Genomic DNA, 17617 nt, shown 5'->3' with positions numbered 1-17617 from the left:
GTTCTGCCTTCTCAAAAATTTTGTCGGATATGGAAAGACACACCCTGAATATAGCTCTCTCTCTTTCTTTCTCTATACACCCAGCACCCATGATAAAACTCGCGTCCGCCGTTATCACAGGCCAAGAATCATGGCCGCACTTAATGTGAGATGTACATCGCGCAGATACTCTCGTGCCGCTTGTGTACCGATTTACGGAGACATAATCATGCTCGTAAATTACTCGGCGCTCGGTGCGTGCGTGCTCGTCGTGAGAACCGTTCCTCCATCCTGCACGCGTAATCGTTGCCGCCCATCCCGCGAGCAATGTGGGATGGCTTTGGCGACAAAAACGGACCGATTCGCTCCTCCGGATTCCTTATCAAAGTCCGATTAACCGTTCGGCGCGGAAAGCCCGAACCGCTTTGGCGAGATACCCCGCCGCTTGCTTGCGCGCGCACGCGGCCAATCGATTCTCATTTTTTACGTAATCCGCGATTGCCGCCAATTGACCTTGTATTTTTCCTTTTTGACAAGATCGAAGACACTGCCAGTTTTTTTTTTCATATCTTCGCGGACCTCTGCACCGGCGGCCTCCTTGTCTCCCATTCATCCGAGAGAGGGTCACATTGATTACTTTTTTTCACGCAGTAGGTTACTCTCTTACGGAGAAGAGATACGACGCGTCCGACATCCGGCGCAGATAAACTGAGCCCGTATGGTGTCGTTTCTTTTTATTTGCCGCTTTTTACGCTCACGAACGGTCTTCATGATCGCGTCACGTGTTTGAGCGTTCTCTCCGACTTGCGCCAAGTAAGGACTAACGGATTCATTATCTGAATTTCAAGGCGAATACCGCCTTCGATCTCATCTTCGCGCGATGCGCCTCTCGCGGCTGCGGCATTAAATCGCCAGCGCACCTCCGCGCGGATTTCTGCGTTTATTTCCAGTATCTTAATTGAGAATATACATAATTAATGTGCATTCCTCCGTCGAAAATCCGATGAACATTTCTGCGCAGCAACAACGTATATTAAGTGAGCAATTTACAGAAGACAGATTCTTAAGCGAAAATACATATGCATGTATCTCGATGAAAGGATAAGTAGCAGCCACCTTATCTGGCTACGCGCGCTCCTACGCTCGCAGAAATCTCCAAACGTAAGATCGTTCGCCCAATTTCATGTCCAAACGTCAGATTTAAACAATTATGCAATTTTATTCAAATTCTTTTTATCGGTCAATTACAAACGTAAACGCCATTTAGGACCTGGCACAGCTGGGGGTAGCCGATTTATATTATATATGCATTGCGTTCACTATGTTCATTGGTTTGCACTCATAAAGTGTACATAATGTCTAATTAGGGTTGGCACAACCCCAATAAATAGTAATATTTGGGACAGCTATATCTGTGGTTGTCATACCCACATTGGTATGACAAGTAGTGGCGACAACTATATGCGCTTTGTGCAGCAAACTTAGTGAATGTTGCAACACAAAACAATGTAGATGCCCCTACTATTTATACGGCAACATTTTAAGTTTATAATAGTTATTTTTGCCTTATCCGGTCTTTTCGTGTATTTACTATATAAAAATAATTAACTAATGTAGTATTCATTGCCTGGATATTTTAACAGAATAACAATTGAAAGCTTATATTTTATAGTAATTTTTTTAAATAGTTGGCATTACTGTATCTATATGGTTGCTATTACTAATATTATAGTAATAATTACTATAAAAATGAGATTTCTGACTATAATTATTTTACTGTGCAATTATAGTTTCAAATACTACATATTTTTCTATCAGCGCTCGGAACGGTATCAATCATATTTCGGCCAAACTGTCGACACAGCCGTGCGATGCGTTTGTTCGCGCCGAGAGTTTCTTCGAGTGTGATCTTTCGCGCGACCGAGGGGGATCGATAGAGCATGCGCGTTCGATCGCGCGGGAACGCGAAGGTCGCGCGGTACCGAAGTGACGTCAACCCAAAGCCGGCCGGCCGGCCGGCCGGTTCGCCGCCGCCGGACTATCGGTCTGTCGGTCTGCCGGTCCGCCCGGTCGATCGCCGCTTGCGGTCAAGCGTGGGACCTCGCCGCGGTGGTTTAAATGGTCGCCGGAATGCGGTTAAGCCTTTTTGCCATTCGCGCCGCAGTCGTGCACCGTGTGACGGGGGATACTCAATGGCGTACCACGCGGGCACGTAGCCCTCGCGGCATCTGCCGCTTGCGTCCGCTTCATTTTAATAATTTTATCGAATAACTAATGATCATTGACGAAACAATAGATATTAATATACGTCTGCAGTCGTGATGTTTCACAGATAAATATCACTGAAGAAATCAGGATTTTCGTAGATGCGCCTCGTGCCGAAGTTGTCGCTCGCCAGCGCTATTTTCGTCTATTTAAAAGGCAACACGGAACACTGTTTGTAATAATAAGTCAAAGTTATCGCGCGGAAATGCTTATCGGAATATAGTTTATCTGCTTCGCGTCGATCTTTCGATCGCGTTTCCTCGAAGAAACATCGGTGGGCACGTTCTACGCACGATCTGACGTTACAAAATTGGAAATGCTCCAAGTGGAGAACGGTCAACTAAAAACTGACAATTTTCCTCGGAAAAGTGCATCTGCCGTGCCACATGATTCACCGCACTGACTTGTAACGGGATGATTCATCGCTGAGAACTGAATCCTTGCGTACGTCGGGAAAACGAGCGCGTTTCATTCACAATCTGTCAATTGCCCGTAATAGCTTCCCGCACGGAACCGACAATTCTCGATATTATATAGATGACGCTCTTCTCCCCTGCACCAGTATCTTACCGCATTCGTTTAGTCTAACTAAATATCTTAAATGTTGATTCAACGATTACATATGCACGAGTAGCGACATTGTTAATTATTAATCCGATGACAAGCATTTAATGTTAAAGTATAAACACTTGAGAACGTGGTAACGCGATTCCCTGCGTGACTAATCGTTTTTCTGTGAACTTTCCGCTTGCGGAAAATCGCGCCAAGTCGCGCAATGACGTCTCGCGGCGCCGAGCTTAGCGCCGCTAACCACCCAAGGCCTCGCGAACGCGACGATATGTGCAATCAACACAGCGATAGCGATCCGCGACGGGGCTGACGGAGCGTGGTGGGAGCCAGGAAATTCCCGGTTGGAAGGACGATTGTGAAATTCCACGAACTCGAGCCGACCGCTCGATCTCGCGTCTTGCAAGATTAATCACCAGGTGAGGACCGGGACGGCTGAGCGACCGGCAAAAAACGAGTGCATTTTGCCCGCCGTATCGAGATCGCATCTCGGAATCTCGTGATTAACGTCGGCCGACGGGATCAGTTTTCAGTGGCGGGCCGGGCTTTTCGCCGCTTCTAAACACTTAGGGAGTTGGCTCTTGAGGATAAGTAGCGCGAGCGGTAAAAAAAACTCGCATAAAAACTCACTCTTATAAAAAAATCTCGAGAAGTAAGAATAAGAAGAAAGGAGTAAGAAGTATTTGTCAATAAACGTAGATATATTTGCAGAAATTTAATTAACAAACTCGTGATGACCTGATGTCAGGTTCTTTTGCACGCACAGCGAAGTTATTAACGCCCGGTAATTATTTGACCAAAGAACTCGCAAGGAACTCGCGCCACTTTTAATCACACTTTGTGTGCGACGATTTCTCTCACACGCCTCCTCACCCGCACCAATTTGCACGCCGTCGCGTTTTCAAGGAAGACACCGGCTCGTCCTGTGTTCGAGGCACCTTTCGTGGTATTCGCACGCAATCCCGCCCAGGTTCTTTTTCCGTCGATGGTATAAGCTGCACCGCGGGTTCCGTTCCTCATGCAAATTCCTCGCTTAAAGCTTCCAGGAAAGTCGCGCGTTGGAACGTCGTTACTTGCGCGCGCGTCGCATCGGAATCAGGACTCGCGCGTTTCGCAAATACGCACGCCGGCGGTCACGCGCATGCTGCTATGCGCGTCTGAAAGTCAATTTCGATTTCGAGGAAGCAGGTGAAATAGCTTTTCCGGGAAACAGGTGCAGCTTTTCCGCCGCCTCATTGAACTGTGTTTTATGCGCGCCAATCGCGATACCTTGTTGTCGAGAAATTTGGTCTCTCCATTAACAGCTGTTAAATTCGCGGTCGCGATTAGATTTCATATTTTATCCCCTTTCCTCCCCCCCTTCTCTCTCTCTCTCTCTCCCTCCCTGTTTCTCTTTATTGTACCTCTCGGAGAAATAATGATAAATGTCACCGATCAACATTTTGATACCTTGCGACATTCTTGATATTATCTTTACTCCGAATACGGCGCTTAGAATTTATACATTCCGACATTCTTCTATCGTGAAAACTGGCAGGACTTGTAAAGTCTCCAAGTTGGTCGAGAAATAAAAATCAGAACGTTAATAGGCAGAATAATTACACGGCGATACTGAATTTATCCTGAGTAACGTTGCGTTACGAAAGCCCTCGTACACGAAAGTGAGGAAAATGTCAGGCAGTCCATTATTAAAATACGTATATAATACGGGCGGTTGACGTGGGTTGTATTCTACTCGTAATATCATTGAAATGCAGTTTCACCGCGAACGTAACGCGCCTTCTGGTTATTGCAAAATAATTTTACTTTGCAGTATCAGTTCTGCACGCAGACGGGTTTGGCATCTTGCGAAGGTATTAGTTAACATTCTATCTACGAGGAAACCTAGAAACCGACTACCTCTTTCATTCTCTTTTTCTGTCTACCGTCCACGTTATCGCCAATCGTTACTGCCCTCATTTTTATTATTTTATTTCAGAATTTTTTATTTACAATTTCTTTATTGCTATCTAAATATTCGCTAATATTCGACTGAAATGATTGATTTCCGTTAGACAGTAACTTCTGATTACGTTCTCGTAACTTGTCGTATCGATTATTTCTATGGGATTAATTTTAAACTTTAAATAATACTACCTATAATTTGTGCTTCTTTTCTAATTTATTAAGTACAATAAAGCGCATCGCTTTTTCACTTTTGCCGTCTTCCTCTTCCTCTTTTCATTCACTTCCTCCTCCCACTAGCTACAATTACGCCTTTCCCTCGGGAGTACAAGTGGGCGCCTATTTTTCTGCCGGGACTGTACGTAAAAGCGCATCTCCGTAAGGTGACGCAATTCATTCATTCATTAACTGCGGCCGCGTGGGAGAGACTGCCGATAAGTGCCGTAGCAAGAGCGCCCACTGAAGTCGCTCTTTGGGACTTTCTAATAAAGGAGTGGAATTCTTCCGGAATAATAAAACGGTACATCAGGATCCCTCGCTTGGAAATCACCGTTGGACATAATTAGTCGCGCCAAAAATATTTCTTGCGGATAATTTCAATATCGCAAAGCTGATTTCCTCGAGCCGGCTGTCGTCGCCAATTTCTGTGTGGATAATTGACGAAAGTGTTAAACCTCGCCATTATACGCGAGAATATCACGCCTGTGCCTGTATGAGCTAAGTTTAGAATCGCGATACGAGCTAATACCTGCTTTGCATTGCTTAAAGTAATACCCCTACGCGCAGCGGGCGTCATTATAATTTTAAATCCATCGTGTAAATTATTTAAATGTTATTCGAAAGGCTTAGATAACACGGCAATTATCATTTTCAGTCGAACAGATTTATCGGTTATTCCCGCATAGACGCGGCGCATTTCGGTTTTGCACAACTGTTTCCGGTTATCGTCGTGCAAATGAAGGAGAAAGACAGAGAGTGGGGGGGGGGGGGAGGATAAAAAGAGGAATCGTCTGGTCGACTAACCAGGACGCCTTGACTCTTGCACCGGCAATTAAGAGACCGAATCGAACGCCCGAAATGTCAGACCGGCAAAATCTGATTTGGGAATGTCGGCCCAGTGTTGCCGTCGTCCTGATTACTTTTCTAGTTAAGCAATCAATCCTTCAGCTCTCGTTTTTTCCCCCCGTCTCTTCGTAACTATTTTGAGAAAGTAGAAACATTTACAACCAAGGAAGACAAGTATTGCTTTCTAAATATAATTCGATTTATGCCAAACGGTATTTGAATTCACAATTTAATAAAATTTACAACGAGAGGCTATCTACATCCTGCCTTAGACTCGCATTGGCCATTTCTTATTTGTTGTTTAATTCGATTTAGTTAATAATTCGGGAATTGCATTTTTAGTTTATAAGGAGTGTTTTAGTAATTCGAATAAAATCTTGAGAAATCTTTGCACTATTTTTTTCCGAGATCGAGAAAACGTGGAAAATATTAACAAAGTCAAACGCGTATGCAATGTTTCATTGTATTTTACGTGAAATCGAATGGATGGATTCTGATGGCAAGTCCGGTTTGTCGTCATCGATTGTTAATTATACTACACGCTCGACGACAACGCTCGCATTTCACGCTCGCGATCACTTTGTCCCTCATAGAGGGTCCTTCTCCCCCTTTCGATCGGCTCGCTGTCTCATCGTCCTCTCGTTCTTATTGCATTTCTCGTCCGAGGCGGTATGCCAGTCGCTCGTCTATTCTCGAAACGATAGCGCGGTGGAAAGGTACGGGGAAGGAATGTCGAGAGAGAAAGAGGAGGAGAAGGTGAGAAAGAGAGGCACAGACGGATGAGAAGGGGAGAGATGTGAAATAGGCAGCGAATAAATTTACATCTTCCGTAAATGATCCATGCGGTGAAGAGGTGGAGACTCCTCTGATTTTTTTTCTTGCGAATGAAATTAGCGAACGCTGCGAAATGCCCCGCGAAATCATCTAAACGTATTGACGAGTCGCACGTCGATTGCTGTCAATAGGGAAATCTCGCAGAGGACATTTTTGCACATTGATATTTCGCGAAAGCACGACGGTCGTATCGACGATTACGAGACTGGGCTCGCATTCTAAAGCAATTCGCGTTCCAATGTGCCGACGTGATACTCGTGACGCCTACTTTCGCATGTGGTAGGCACGGAGTGATTCATCCGACCGCACTTTCTCGCGAGCGAGCGGGAGAAGGCATCGTCCCGACGCTCCTGGCTAAGTGCACCTATGCCAACGGCTATTAGCCGTGTGTGGGAGTGCTCTGATTACGTCTGGTCACCGGGACGGACGTCGACCGCGCTACTATTCCCTCCAGACACCGCGCGGTATCTCGTAAAGATATTTGTCCCCTCCCCTCTACGGCCGTATCGCTGTCCGCGTATCCGCGTGCGAACGGACAGGACGGCGAGACCAGCGGGGCAGGAACGCGTGTGACTTTGCTACTTTTTTTTCCTCTTCTTTTTCACGTACTTGTTTTGCTCACGCAGTCGCGACCCGGCGACTCGGTTCGCAGATAACGCGCGGCGCGACGTGGGTGTACGTCTGCGTTCGCGCGCGCGGCACCGCATGTTGTCCTCCGTAAGACATTTGTATGTATTTCTTATTGCCATTCCTCATTTCGGCATCAACAAACACGCCGAATCGATCAATTCGGGCCTTCGAATCCCTTCGCGATGTTCACTTTCGTAACTGGATTGGAAGCTTGTCGGTTACAAGACATCACGAGGCTCGGGCATGAAAAGATTTATGGCTTCGTCTTATATACGGCTGACCAGGAAGAGAAACGTGCCATCACGTTCGCATATGTGGCACGAGGAAAAGGATCGTCATTCGAGGCTACTTTAAAGTACAAACAGCTTTCTGATGTACCTTACCTGAATTCCAAGATGATCGCGATTTTGCGGGAAACTCGGCAGATCTTTCTCTTCGCTGCGAAGTCAAGTTGAAGAGTTTCACGATCTTGCCCAATCTAAAAAAGAGGCCCCTTTATTTCTGTCCAATTATCGAATCTTGTTTACTTTGTTGTATGGCGCTGATTTTATTTGATTGGTGTCACAATTCTGAAGGCATAAAACGCTGATCGAAATGCCGGGAGATCGGCTAGAGGATAAGAAATTTTAACTCGCAAGATACGGAAGCGTAAAGGTGCAATTTCATTGACGCTAGAAACCAGCGGCAAATGAGTTCTAGTGACTTCTCGACGTAGGGGGGAAAAAGTTGAGACCGGCTCATCTTTTTCAGTGTGCCGTGGTGTGACTGGGTGTCGCAAGGACTGCGTTCAGAAACACCACCCGAGTACTCCAGCGTATTATTCTATCCTTGTTGCTCACCGTATGTTAAACAAGGATAAAATGATACTCTGGAGTACTCGGGTGGTGTTTTTGAACGCAGCCAGCGGTGGTTTCACGACGCTCATATTTTGCAACTACTTCTCCTTCCCTAGGCGAGCGGTAAATTTAGTCACGTGACTATATTTGACGCTAAATCGTAGCGTCAATGAAAAGGCCGCTTAAGAAATTCGATGACGCGAGGAGTTCTGCAGCGAGATAGACGTGAGTTCACTCGGGTCGACAGAAGTAGATCACCGCTAGACGGGGATCTCTCTCCTCTGGACCTCGCCTAGATCCCCAAGTGTTGTACGTGGCGCGGAGAGAGTGATAATCCGTGAATGACGATTCGTGGAAGTCGTGTGTGTACGTCGAAGCCGCTCGAAGGGAAGTTCGCGGCGGGTCATGTAGATACGATATATCTTTGGCTATCGGTCTTATCAACTGCACGGGTCGTCCCGTATCGGGAGACTTACGTGTTTATCGCACGAAACACGAAACTCGGGCGTCATCTATCGTTTTCGAGGGTCCTATTGATGTAACGTACGCGGTGCTACTCAATTCTTAATTGCTACGCGTCATTCTGATTAGATTAGCTCCTCCTTTTATCAAAGTTAACTGTACTCGATTTTTTTTCTTATCCTTCGTAACTGATCGGTCTCTAAGTCTTCATAAAGGTACGCTTTAAATTGAGTTGACAGCTTAATCTTATCGGAATTAAGAAAATAGTGCACGCGTCCCCTTGAACTAGTTTTATTGCGTGCACTATTATCTGCTACCTTTGGAAAGCACATGCCCATAATGTTCCACGTGTAGGAGTAAGTTTCTAGTACAAACATAAATTTTGCTCGAACAATTGAGGTGACGCTATTCAAAATAGTGTGTAAGGAAAATGGAACAGAATGTAGAAACGCGCGAGTTGTCTTAACTTGTATTAAAAAGCTTTCTCTTTCGCCAATTGACGCAAATAAAATTAAACAAAATGCATAAGGCTGTAACGTGAAATCACAATTCGACGGAATAAAGGATATAAGCGCCAAGACAGGATGTTAGTGTCCAAATAATTTTAATTTTGAAATTTATTACGAAAAGTCTACCTCGGATAAATAAAATTCTTTTTCTTAATTATGTTGATCATCGCATAAAGTTATTTATGCAAGATCTTCCCAATAATCGTGCAACATTCCGACACGTTATTCCTTCGCGTATCTATTCCGCGTATTTCGGGCTCACGCGTCACTTTCACGAAGGGTGGACAGCAGCCGAGAGACAGAGCCGAGGGAAGTAACGGGCGAAAGGGGGGGCGGAGGCAGGGCACCTGGAAAACCGAGGCGCGGGAATGCTCTCTCCTCTCTCAACCGGATCCCACGCCCAGCATCCCCTGAACAGAGGCGTTGCGTTCGATACGGCGCGAAGGAATCCTCCCTCCCCCTCGGCGCGTGCCCTCGCGTCCCCCTGTCCCGTCTCTCTTTTCCTCGTTCCCGTCCTCCCCCCTGGCCACTCGGATCGACGTCGCGTCGGCTGACTCAATGGGAAAGAGAGAGAGGAGAGGCCGATCGATTCGCGTCGACGTACTACTATGGCCTGCTTACGCGAGAGCACTGACCCTCAAGGTCGTTCTTACGCGGCTGCACGTGCTGCCGCGAATTGACGTTGCCCCTCTCCGTCGTCGATCGCCCCCTTCCCCCCGTCCTGGCCTCACGGAGTACTTGATCCGCCGTCTCTCCACCTCCTCCTCCTCCTCCTCCCGCCGTCGAGGTTGCACGCTGCACCGACACACTTACATCCGCGACGGCGACGGCGACGACCGCCGACCACTTCTACGGCCTCCTCACGGCGGCGCGTGTGACATATGCATTTGCAAGATACCGATATTCATAAAACGGCTGAGATAAGTGGGAGAGGGAGAAAGAGAGAGGGAACGGGGTCTGAAAGGGAGCGCGAGGCCTAGAGAGGTGGGAGAACTTTTAACGCAGTCAGGTGGATCTCTCGAGCGCGCAGCGCCTAGTCCTGCTTTTCTTTTAATGAAACTATGCTAATTTTTTACGTAACGTTGCGACCGCGCGCGCAGTCTTATTCATTAATGCCTGGACCAGCAGTTTTATCATGATGCAGCCTGCAACTCATCAATGTATAGATGCACTGAGAAAAATTTCCATCGGATAAACCAATTAAATAGTGTTTCCGATGCGGTGACCGATGAAATTTGATCGATAAACCGTTCATATTTTTCACCGGATATGTCCGATTTGTTATTGTGTAATTGAGCTATCCGATTGTATTCAATTGAAAATTTCTCTCGGTGTGGGACCAACACTGAAAAAAATTTCTGGTTGAATATGGACGAATCAGATAATTCCTTTAGGATTTACCAGAATTCCTTTAGGATTTACCAGAATTCCTTTAGGATTTACCAGAATTCCTGTAATCCTACAGATAATTCCTTTAGGATTTACCAGAATTCCTTTAGGATTTACCAGAATTCCTGTAATCCTACAGAAATTCTGGTAAATCCTAAAGGAATTCTGGTAAATCCTAAAGGAATTATCTGATTCGTCCATATTCAACCAGAAATTTTTTTCAGTGAAGGATTATGAAAATGTGAATCCTACACTGAAAAAAATTTCTGGTTGAATATGGACGAATCAGATAATTCCTTTAAGATTTACCAGAATTCCTTTAGGATTTACCAGAATTCCTTTAGGATTTACCAGAATTCCTTTAGGATTTACCAGAATTCCTTTAGGATTTACCAGAATTTCTGTAGGACTACAGGAATTCTGGTAAATCCTAAAGGAATTTTGGTAAATCCTAAAGGAATTATCTGATTCGTCCATATTCAACCAGAAATTTTTTTCAGTGTAGTAAAACTGAGGTCCAGACATCAATGAATAAGACTGTACAAGCAGTAATATGCAATTGATAAATGAGAATGACTGTATACCGTCGCCCGCGATTCGCGGAAAGAATTATTGTCGCGTTTCAGTTGAAACGTTGGGTATCATAACGATCTCCTCGCCGGGAGGAGTCGGCTTCGTAAGGAGCCGACGTTCGCTCCTGCCCTCGGTTATTTATCGCACATCCTCGGGAGATCCACAATTAGTACACCGGTATTTATTGCGGAGTAAAGTCAGCCGGTGATTACCGGTTAATGAATTAGTCGTTACGCGCAACGTGACTGGCGTTAGGTCGTCGCCGTTCCGCGAAGGTAGTAGCGAGCGGACGCGCGTCCGCTCGCTGGTTCGCTCCGTAATCGCGTATTCTCGTACGTCACGACGCGTATACGAAACATGCACGCGCGAAACATCGGCACGGACACCAGCGCAAGTGAATTCTGTGCTGCACCTAGAGTTGTCGTGTGATTATTAGCATATATTCTAACGTTCAATTGCACCTCGGCCGACTTCCGCGTTCCCGTCACACGCGAGTCACGCGCTTGCTCGAGCTACGAGCTCTCCTCGCTCGCTTTATACACACGCACACATACGTGCAGTGCGCTAATTAAATATGTCGCGCAACATAGCGGAATATCGTGAAAAATTTAAGGCACTCCCTCAGAGATATTCGCATACTGTGCCAGGGACTGTAAAACGGGAGAGAAAGAGAGAGAGAGAACGGGGGGGGGGGGGGGTTTAATGATTTTTTTTAAATTTACAAGCAAGAAAGTTGAATCAGGGCCTTTAGGATATAAATCAAATAGACACAAGAACGCTAAATCATTACTTAGGTCTAGGCAAACTGAAAGTAACCCAATAATTTTTAATTTATATACGTGAATTCATATACCGTTTTTTTCCAACCTGTTCTGCGCGCCCGTTACTTTCGGACATAAGTAGAATACAGGTTTTCGTTAGGTGGAATCGTTGTCGACGGCAAATTCACGTATTATCGATGAACGATTAATTTAGAAGAATTTTAAAACAACAGAGGATTCTGTTATCAGGTATTTATCTCCTAATTAACTCCCGTTAAGTGGATGCTATACCGAGTGCTCGTTATTTGAAGTCTTGCGTATTCTATATATCTTGGAGAGTGGCCGAATCGCGAATGTCGTAGCGCCGAGATGGAGGCGCGTGCGAGTAAATCAAAGCCTCGCCTACCAACTTAGTCGGTTGCGTCGCTATTTTAGACGTTTCGCGCCTTTTCCACGGCGGACGACGACGCCCTGGCCTCGCGCCAGATTCGGCGGGATTCATATGTCTGAATGCATCAAGCACGTGGAAGCGTCCTGACGCGAGGCCGCTTTCGTGCACGTGCATAGACGCGCGTGCGAGGTTGACAGACGTCTCGCTTTTCTTCCTCGTGCCTCGAGTGTCTCCTTCCGCTTGTCCTCGTTTATGAGCTCGGGCTAAAATGTTACGGCACCCGTGGAGCGGTGCCAAAAAGGGCATGCACGCGCTGCAAGATCGGGGCTCCAAATGAACAGCGCTGATTAAATTCTTCTTTGAATGGCGCGATTTAACGTGTGTATCCCCGCTTGGCATTCACGCGAACGCAACCGCTCGTGGGCTCGTACTTGGATGAGAAATCGAGCAACGAGAAATTAAAGGGAAAATGATAATTTAATATGATTAAAGGTATATTTCAATATACTTTGGATAATAAGTATTTTGAATGCCGGTAAACGTTGTCGTCTGTCAAACTCTTATTATTACGCCACAAACGCGAGAGGCGCACGAAGCTGCGTGACGTCCTTGCGTGCGCACGACGGTCTTGCGGCTTACGAAGGACGCGAGACCGTGGCATAAAATTACCGATAAGACTCGCCGGCACGGAGGGGCTTCTCGACGAGTTCATTAGCCGACCAAAATTATGAAGCGTGCGCCGGCGGGATTTGTTTTCCTCGTAAATTTTGGGCTGAAAAAGAAAAGAAAGCGACGTTCGCGAGATGAAATAATCGCAGGCCGAACTCGGATTTCACGAGCGAAGAAGCGGATTGAGAGAACTTTCGACGCGCGACAATCGCGACTCTGGAAGCACACAGAAACATTGAGTACATAATAAGTTAATAACAGCCTATTGCGCTTTATTACGTATGAATCACCACGAATACCGAACGAGAGAATTGACTCAATAAAGATAAGATAAACTGCTCGGCGGGTGCGAAATGATCGTCGCGATGGAATTGTACTACAACGATTCAGAGACGCGAACGGGTTAGAGCTGAGAAAGAGAGGAAAGACGATTTTTCTCGCGCGCGTGAATGCGACATCGTTGAATCGTATTACGGAAGTGCCCTTGTCGACAGTTCGCGGTTGTATCCGTAGTAGAGGAATCCGGACCAACCGGATTTCCAGCGATTGTGCCAGGCGCCGCGAATGGCATAGTTTGCAGAAACGCCCACGGTTTCGTATGTCATCCAGAACGCCTCCTTGGCCGCATGGTCTGCACGGGAAGTTTCGTCAAAGGATTTGTTTCTATCTAAATTATTGCAATGCCAGTAATTCCGATCTCTCTCTCTTTCCTTACAAAGATACTTTTCCACTACTCTATATACTTTTATATATTTTTTTGTGGAAGATGTGTAACAGAAAATTTCTTACATAGTAGAAGAGATAATTAAAAATGATCATATTTATTATATACTATTAGTTTAGTCTTACAATTAGTAAAGATTAATTCTTTCTTATATAGTTAAATTCCTATAATTCTTTTTCTACAGTATAATTTCGAAAATTTAAACACATTACTGGTGGTGGAAGGAGAGAAGGCTTATTGTTAGAGTCCCGCCAAAATACTACATAGCTCTCCCAAAATGTAATACCTTCACGAAAGAGGTATTGAATATTTTTATCAAGACCAGAGAGATTTTATTTAAACAAAATAGTACCTATCTGCTACGAAAATAATATATTATTTGTAATATCTTCCGTTAAAATGCAATATACATACTTATATTAAAGTTTAATTGAGGTTAATTTAAATTTAAATGTTATTCTTACAAATAATGTGAACCTTGAAACTTGCTCTATTTTATTACCTAGGTATTTATTCAAAAGGGTGATAGCACCCTCCCCACCCCCTAAAATAACACTGAAAAAAAGGTCCAAGAAAAGTATTATATTTTTGAGTGGTTCCCTCTTGATTTTAGAGGATTTCCTTATGAAAATAAAGAAATCCTCTAAAATCAAGAGGAAACCACTCAAAAATAGAATACTTTTTTTTGGGTGAATGCTTCCGCCGCCAGTAAACACTTATTACAAATAAACTTTGAAGTCTAAATACGTATTATTTCTAATTATATTGTAATATTATTTAGATTATCTTTACCTATGCTTTTCAATTATTAATTTATTATTTATACGATTGCTACGATTTTTATTCCGACCTATGATATTTACTCCAGCACAATTTCGCGCTTATTTAAGTGCAAATAGGAATTTTGTGTGTGAGATAAGTATTATCGCACACATCCGCCAGTGATTTCGGGTATAGGAAAAGAAACCGCTCGGTAACATCACATATCCATTATACGATGTTTTCATTTATTCCTACGATCTGCAAAACATTTTTCGACTAACGCACTTTGTAGAAATATTAATGCTGACTAATTGTCGATCGCTTTTTTGACGAAATTATTTTAAGTACAATTTTTTAATTTAAAAAACATGTTGCCTTTTATGACGAAGAAATATATTCCCTGCGTTGTAAGAATTACGTTACTAATAACATTATGCATAATTGGATTAAGTTGTTTACTGCACTACGCGAGCGTGACATTTGTGTGTTTACGTTATTTGCGCGACGTATATCGTTCAATGTGCGACGCAATCGTACGAGTGATTTAATAGACGAATCCATCAATTCTGTTTCAGATGATGAAGAGATCGATGTGGTCACGTTCCCAAGGCAGTCAAACACGCGAGTTCAGCAAGGTAGCGTTGCGAATCCAGGACCCTCAACTTCAAATGACACCGTTTACCGTCGACCCCGTGGCAGACCACCAGGTTCTTCAAAACGGAAGAAAGACGAGCAGGACGATAAAGAAGCTGGCCCCGCGCCGAAACGTGGCCGCGTGCAGAACAATCAACGTCCAGCATCACCAACAAGAAGACGACGGAGTTGCAATCAAGTTGTGCAAAATCAGAACGTAAATCAAGTCGAACATCAAGACGAGCGTGAACAGAGACGAGCACAGCACAATGATTTGGAACGACAGCGGCGGACAGCCCTCAAGAAAGAACTCTTCGCGTTAAAACGCGAGATACCGGATCTTATGAACCTTCCGAGGGTGTCAAAGGCAACCATTCTGACCCGTTCAGTGATTTATATTAGGCAAATCGTCGCTGAGCAACAGACTTTGGACATAACTCTTGAGAGAAGGAAGAGAATACTCCGGGCACGCCAACTGAAAATCCAGGCGTTCAGAAATGCTAAAGAGTGAGGTTTTTGTCCCAGATATAGAAATTAAAACGACCACGCATCCATCCAACTCCCCGCAACGTATGCGACATAAATTAAACGAAATACAGAATTTGCCGCAGATGTCTTAAAATCGCAAAGCTCTGGTATGTAGTAATTATTTTTTATTGTGGATACATATCCATTTCTCATAATCGTATAGTGTAACAACACAACATAGCACGCATTTTTAAAAAATTGATATTATTATCAGAAAAAAAAATTATTAGTTGTGTTGTTGGGATTAGCGTAAAATTTATTACAAAAGTCGGAAATTCCGATTTGCTTGATGAAAAAAAGACATACCCTTCTGGTTTCGTTTCGATTGGCACAAAGATATTAATTTTAATATCTTCTTTTTAACATCGCGTATATTCATAGCGATTCACACTCCACCTTTTGCCGACGTCCTTGCACGACTTATTGCACGTCGGCGAGTCATCGACGAATGTATTTTAATTTTCGCCGCCCAGAAAAGAGCGGATTGCTCGAGCAGAGTCCTTCTGCTTCGCGTCTATTTTTTACTTTTACACTCGAAATTCAGTTCCCTCTCTCGCCGTATCTCGTTAACAAGACTTGTCACAATTAATGTCCAGATCTCTCAAGGCTTGGATCTCATTTACCGCATTGCAAATAACATCCTCTACGAATAAGTCCATTTTACGGATGTAATTAATGTCCGGTTTAAGCTGATGATATTTTTCCTTTCTGCTTTCTCGCGATTTAATTCCCGCCAGGCGACGGTCTATCGAGTGACAATGATTGCGCGGTATTGAAACTCCGCGAATTTAGCAAAATTATCGACATGATTTATGTAATTAAAATTCGATTCGAAATTAATGAGTCAGTGAGGATATAAGAAACGTTTTCTTATTCAAGTTTTGGAAAAGAATCGCCTGCCAAGTGATGAGACGGATATTACCTAACACCCTGTATAAAGTTCATGCAAGAAGCGGTTAGAACCGGTCCGAGTCCGAAACGCGTCCTAAGATCGACGAACCGGCAGTCAGGTTGCTGGGCAATATCATGATAGGGAGAGATTCGGACATTGCCTCGTTAACGAAATACGGCGATAATCATGAATGAGAAGTCAGCGTGCCATGCGCAGACAATACGCGCGCGAGCTATTATGATTATGTTTCTTATGTGTACAGTTTTGAGTGTGCGATGTGAGTACATGGTACGTGTATCATAATCGCTGTTTTATACAGTCCCATCGCTTTTATATAAATCGTGCAAAAGCTAACATCGTGCGATGTAGCCATCTTAATTTAAGAAGTTCGCGGCGCACGATGTTACGGCAAACTGAAACCTAGAACAATGAGAGTGCGCGCAAATATCATACTATAATAACTGTAATAATATTAATCGTTACTTATTCGCCGTCAGAACAGCGGTATCATTTTTTACTTTTGCTGTAAGTTATAAAGTTATGACAGTTTAAAGTTGCAGAAATTATAAAAGTTATTGAGTTATCGTACCTAAAAAACGAAAGGTACCTAATGTCCTATTTACATTTCTACCAATGAAAGCAATCGGTCAGTTAAGGAGGGTGGTTGCTGAAATAAAAATGATAAAAATGAATTTAAATTTCTAGAAAATATTCGTCTATGGGAATCTGTCCTCCATGCGAAAGTTCAAGACGATTGTCTGCATGGTTGTCGAATAATTAATTATTAAAGTTGTACTATTGCACATGGCCAACATAGCAAAAGTATTACGATATCTGTAATTTAATTCTCGAAAGCATGTTAAAAATGATAAGAATTTTATAAAAATAAGTGCAAATAATTCTACTATATATATATATATATGTTCTTGATAACTACGTAGACATATATATATAGTATATATATGTTCTTGATAACTACGTAGACATATATATAACTACTATATATATGTATTCTTGATAACTACGTAGACAAGTCTCATTTCAGTATTCGTCACAATTCTTCGTAATTATGTATAGAATTATTTGCACTTATTTTTATAAAATTCTTATCATTTTTAACATGCTTTCGAGAATTAAATTACAGATATCGTAATACTTTTGCTATGTTGACTATGTGCAGTGGTATAACTTTAATAATTAAGTC

The 17617-nt window shown here is 43.7% G+C and overlaps 1 protein-coding gene across 1 annotated transcript in view; it reads left to right on the top strand.

Moving 5' to 3' along the window:
• LOC105565698 (bromodomain-containing protein DDB_G0280777-like) overlaps positions 1 to 17309 on the top strand; it is a 32916-nt gene extending 15607 nt beyond the window's left edge. The window contains exon 6 of the mRNA XM_012019105.1: positions 14936 to 17309. Coding sequence (XP_011874495.1) covers positions 14936 to 15504 — 569 coding nt within the window. The 3' untranslated portion in view covers positions 15505 to 17309. The remainder of the gene's footprint in view (positions 1 to 14935) is intronic.
• Positions 17310 to 17617: the final 308 nt, after the last annotated feature.

The sequence above is a fragment of the Vollenhovia emeryi genome, unplaced genomic scaffold (assembly GCF_000949405.1).
Source record: "Vollenhovia emeryi isolate VEMERY1.0 unplaced genomic scaffold, V.emery_V1.0 DF939150.1, whole genome shotgun sequence".
Classification (NCBI taxonomy): Eukaryota; Metazoa; Arthropoda; class Insecta; order Hymenoptera; family Formicidae; genus Vollenhovia; species Vollenhovia emeryi.
The sequence above is the reverse complement of the archived record's forward strand: the minus strand, read 5'-3'. Positions and strand labels throughout refer to the sequence as shown.